Source organism: Eutrigla gurnardus (genome assembly GCF_963514095.1).
Source record: "Eutrigla gurnardus genome assembly, chromosome: 23".
In the NCBI taxonomy this organism is placed as follows: domain Eukaryota; kingdom Metazoa; phylum Chordata; class Actinopteri; order Perciformes; family Triglidae; genus Eutrigla; species Eutrigla gurnardus.
This window is the reverse complement of record NC_139934.1, coordinates 5,684,825-5,690,002: the sequence shown is the minus strand read 5'-3', so window position 1 is coordinate 5,690,002 and position 5,178 is coordinate 5,684,825. Positions and strand designations below refer to the sequence as shown.

Sequence of the window (5,178 nt, the reverse complement as noted above, 5' to 3'; positions counted from 1 at the left end):
CTGGTTAGACGGAGGGCAACTAGCGGCAGGGAGGAGGAGGAGGAGGAGGATGCGGAGACGGACGGATATCGACTCCGCTGCTGTTGCCCGCTGAACGTCCGCGGCGTCGGACCGTGATGTGAGTATTAAAACGGTCCTTTATCAACCGGAATACGTGACGTCGTGTTGGTTTTAGTCGACGTTAGAGCCGCTGACGTCGACGCCGAGCTGGCCCGCGCGCGCTGGACCGTTGGGCTCGAGCAAGGAAGGTAACGTTACTGCCCTTTTCTCGGCTTAAATCCGGGTCTTTTAGGGTTTTTTTTGACGCGATTCCGATTATTATCTGCGTCCATGTTTATCGTTAACTGTACTTAACGTTGGATTTTAAACATTTATTGTGTAAACGCGTCTGTTCGCCGTTTCAAACGGCTCCGTTCTGGAAGGGTCCCGTGATACATGTAAAAAAAAAACCCAGCACATAGCCGTGTCCCGATCCCCCGTCCCCTGTGATGTCCGACGGTTTTAAACGACGCCGTTCGACGCGACGAAACGTTGAAAAGGGCGTTCACGTGTGATAATATGTCACATTAACGACCACGTCGTTACCGGTAATTAATGGACTCGCGTTGAGCACCGCGACGGAGCCGTGCAACGAAGCGGACGGGACATAGACGGAGCCCGCACACAGCCCCGTTATGTTGTAACGTTAACGTGGCTTTGTTGTCGTACTAACCAGACTAATAACCGTTATAACACAGTTATTAACGTACCTAAGATTATTATTAATGTTTAATTATATATAAATATAACTCTGCAAGACCTAAAAGGACATTGGCATCAATTATCGCGATATCAGTGTGAAAACATACCGTATTTAATTTATTAAAAACAGCAAGAGGCTTTAGTTATTTGTGAAGTTCCAATCATTATGAAGTTTTGTCTGACAATTAACTAAATCAGATAATACAGTAATATAGACCAGACTAACTCAGTCAGAAATTAATTTAATTTTTAATTGAACATTAATTTGTAGGCTAAATGACTTTTAGAAGTTATAAGAGTTCAAACAGATCAAATTAAATGATTAAAACGTGTCGTCTTGTTTTCCAGTGAGATGTTTCAAGTCGCCGAGCTGAATACCAGATTGCCTTCCACTATCAAGAGATAGCCAGTCTGCTGCATGGAGCCCCAGGAGGACTGATAGTCCCCCACCACCCCCCCACCCTTGGGTGACGCGCCGCCAGCTGGAGAAAATGCACGGGGCCGTCGGACACGTTGTTCTGGTCCTGGCGTCCCTTATCGCCGCGGGTCACGCCGCCGCGGACGGAAACCACACGGAGAGCGGCAACGCCACGGACGGAGGGTACGTCCCGCTCGTGTTCACCGAAGTGAGCCAGATAATTGCCCGTGAGGGGAGCTGCGCGCTGATTGATTGCAACGTCACCGGAGAGCCGTTCCCCAGCGTTCAGTGGTTCAACTCCCATGGAGAGCGTCTGGACACGGAGGCCAACGGTGAGACTTACTTTAACCTTTGACACCAGCACCACTCACTTATATTATCTACTGTCAAATAAAGAAACATTACATTTAAATAGACATCAAGCAGTTTAGTCTTTGACGGTGGACTCATTTATACAGACCTATTCTTATATTTAGAGTCTGATGTCATTATATCATAATAATAATAAGCAATCCTGATGCTTTGATGCAACCGTTGTGTGCTTACGTGGAGAACAATGGTGGCGTAGTCTCTTTTAATACGGAAGAAGAAGTGTTCAGGTGAAAGATCAGGAAATCAACTCACCTTCCCGTTGAGCCTCTCTGGATGGTGATGTGAGAGGTCGTCTGTCCCGTAACATAACGAGAGGTCGTTATGTTACGGCTAAGACAAAAGGGAAGAAAGACATGACAGGACGGGCTTAATTATTGCACATTTGGTTTAGATTTGTTCTCCTGTTTTTGATGTGGTGATTCAGCCAAGAGGAGGGAATGCAGGGAGGAGGTGGTTTTAATGGTTCTCCTCAGGCGGCCTGTTGAAACCTGCCATCAGGAGGAGAGGCAGCGTTGTTATTGTGACCCAGAGCGTCTCCTCTGGGCTGCACACAGGAATATAATTAGACCTTCACACAGCAATAATCAGCGGTCACTTCCAGAGCACGCTGCCCTCGCTGCTTTCCTCTTTATACTACAAACCTGCTCGTTAGGCATCGATCACGTCACGTGATCCAGAGAGGTAAAATTAGAAGTCTGGCTCTCATGAAAAGGCGGATTGGGGCGGGGCCAGGCTTACATTTCCTGATCGCGCTCGACTCTACTAGACGACAGCTTTACAGGAGCATTCTGGGATATCTGTCCATCCCGAACTGCAGTGGAATCCGTTCAATCGTTGTTTATCAGCTGCTTTCAACCAAACAGTAGAAAATGCAGTGCAGCCCTGTTACAGGGAGAAACAGCATCGCTGTGTTTAAAAGGTGACATAATCTAAATCTCACTAATAAACACTTTATACCCTGTTTGTTTATTTAAAACATAAATGTGTCAGACTGCGTCCAGGCTCTGTGCTAAGCTAAGCTATCCGTCTGCCGGCCCTCGGTGTTATAATTAACGAGACACGAGCGTGGCATCAGGTGGATCAGTTAACCATCTCATCGCTTTGATAAGAACTGATAAGAACAGCAAATAACACACGAAAGCCCGGCTGCACACACACACACACACACACACACACACACACACACACACACACACACACACACACACACACACACACACACACACACACACACACACACACACACACACAATATTTAAACAATAAAACTGTAAATACAGATACCATCATCACAGGCTTACGTACCAGAGCCTCCTTTTTAAATACTGAAGGCATGAGAGGAATAACAAGGTCACTGCCCGATGCAAATGTAGGCCATGCACTGATGGAGGCTCACACACACGAGGTCACACACCGCTGCTTTAAGGACCAACAAAGAAGAAGTGCACATCTGAGTAAGCAAGTTATGAATCAGCAGACATCAGCGGTAAAAACACCCCAGAGGAGAGTCACGTCACATGACGTTAATGAGGAATGTAATGTGTTTTTAAAAGCAGATCAGCAGTTTTTATGACCACAAGTAGTGGATTGGTTGTAGTATTTGTACTTGATGACACAGGAGAAGAACTACAAACCCCACGATGTAATAAACCCAGATGCATGACCTCTCTCTCCTCCGTCTCCCTGAAGGTGAGAAGTGGTGGCTGCTGGACACCGGCGTCCTCAACATCACGCACATCGAGTTCGCCGACCGCGGGAAGTACACCTGCATGGCGTCCAACGCGCACGGCAGCTCCAACTGCACGGTGACGGTGCGCGTGGTCATCACCAACGGCGACATGGGCGTGTACTACATGGTGGTGTGCCTGGTCACCTTCACCATCATCATGGCCCTGAACGTCACGCGCCTCTGCATGATGAGCAGCCACCTGAAGAAGACGGAGAAGGCCATCAACGAGTTCTTCCGCACCGAGGGCGCCGAGAAGCTGCAGAAGGCCTTCGAGATCGCCAAGCGCATCCCCATCATCACCTCGGCCAAGACGCTGGAGCTCGCCAAGGTCACGCAGTTCAAGACCATGGAGTTTGCGCGGTACATCGAGGAGCTGGCCCGCAGCATCCCGCTGCCGCCGCTCATCATGAACTGCCGCACCTTCATGGAGGAGATCCTGGAGGTGGTGGGGGTGGAGGAGATGAGGCACACCTTCGTCAGGCAGGCGCCGGAGGGATGCCGCGAGACGGTGAGCCGGGCCATCGGGGGGAGAGACGTCTTCACCATCCTGCAGGAGAGGGAGCGAGAGAGGGAGCGCAGCGAGTCGCCCGCCGCCGACTCGGACAACTCCTCGGTCCACGAGCAGCCGCAGCACATCGCCATCCAGGTGTCGGTGCACCCGCAGCTCGCCATCGAGGGGTACTGCAGCATCGAGGCTCCGCCGCAGCCGGACGAGACGCCCTCCTCGCCTCCCCCCTCCTCCCCCCCGCCACCGCCGCCGCTCCCCGCCGAGGAGCAGCCCGAGGCGGAGGGGGAGCCGGCCGCCGAGCAGGCGGAGCCCGAACCGACGGACCCAAAGGACACGCCTCCATGCCAGGTGTTCTACGAGAGCCACGTGTGACCGGACGACCGGGAGGAACGGCGAGTTATCCTGCTATGCATTTCCACTTGAAGACAAAACATTTTTCATTTTCACATTTTGGAGAGAAAACAATCACATTTTGATTCATCTTTTAAACAAAACGGTCGACTCTCGAACCCTTTTTAGGCTGGCTTTTAGACTCTGGACTATCATGGATGAATGTAGACGAGGGGTCATTAGTATTAATGTAATAAGCAGCGAATTGTAGGGGGACGTTTTCATAGGTCAGTCTATTATTTAAAGCATTAGGGTACTTCACTGGTTGATATTTAAGTTTTTAGTTCCTCACACTGCTCGGGTTTTTAAGACGTAACAACGGAAATCTGCCTCAAGCTGCTCGTCATGCCGTTCCCCTTCATCCAGCCGCTCCGCTGTTACCGTGAGAATCATCCTGTTCACGTAGAGATGCATGCTGGGGTGGAGGACGGCGGTTAGGTCACCATTTCATGATTGTACGCTCTAGTGTATTTCTACTAAAACAACAAGTAAGGCAGGTGAATCCGTGTACAGTATATCCCCCGATTGAGTCACTTCTCGTCTTTTTCCTTTGAAATATTAAGAGTATTATTAATACCCATTGTGGTGTGGTTTTGTTCCTCCGCTAGTTTGTATTCTTTCTCATCAGTAGAGAAGAGGAGCTTCTCTTCCTCCTCCATGTTTTAGGTCGTTTTTCTAAACCCGATCACAGCATCGTCTTCTTCTGCCGAGGCTTTTCAGTAGTTGTGATTTCTGCTGCATGTGAGAGTGGACGGTGGGACTAACGGGACCCTCTTCCTTCTTCCTTTGCTTGGCTAACAGTCCAGTAGTGGTGGAGGAGATGATGAACTGGATGCTTTTATTGGTGCTCTTGAGATGGCTTTTTTTTTTTGTAGTGGAATAAAAATTGAAGTGATGTGTAAAAAGAAAACATTTAATTTGTCATTCTCACGCACATAACTTTTAATCAACTTTAAAATGTGTTAACTTCACATGGAAATGGTGTGAAAACCTAATTTCTGAGGAGGCCGAAGCAGCGGA

The 5,178-nt window shown here is 49.1% G+C and overlaps 1 protein-coding gene across 2 annotated transcripts in view; it reads left to right on the top strand.

Moving 5' to 3' along the window:
- mfap3l (microfibril associated protein 3 like) overlaps positions 1–5,065 on the top strand; it is a 5,095-nt gene extending 30 nt beyond the window's left edge. Inside the window, exons 1-3 of one of the 2 annotated variants that reach the window (XM_084003255.1) lie at positions 1–118; positions 1,090–1,491; positions 3,221–5,065. The exon at positions 1–118 is cut by the window's left edge and continues 30 nt beyond it. In XM_084003255.1, coding sequence (XP_083859381.1) covers positions 1,233–1,491; positions 3,221–4,140 — 1,179 coding nt within the window. In that variant the 5' untranslated portion in view covers positions 1–118; positions 1,090–1,232 and the 3' untranslated portion in view covers positions 4,141–5,065. Of the gene's footprint in view, positions 249–1,089; positions 1,492–3,220 lie in introns of both variants that reach the window. The other variant, XM_084003254.1, reaches the window with a different exon arrangement.
- Positions 5,066–5,178: the final 113 nt, after the last annotated feature.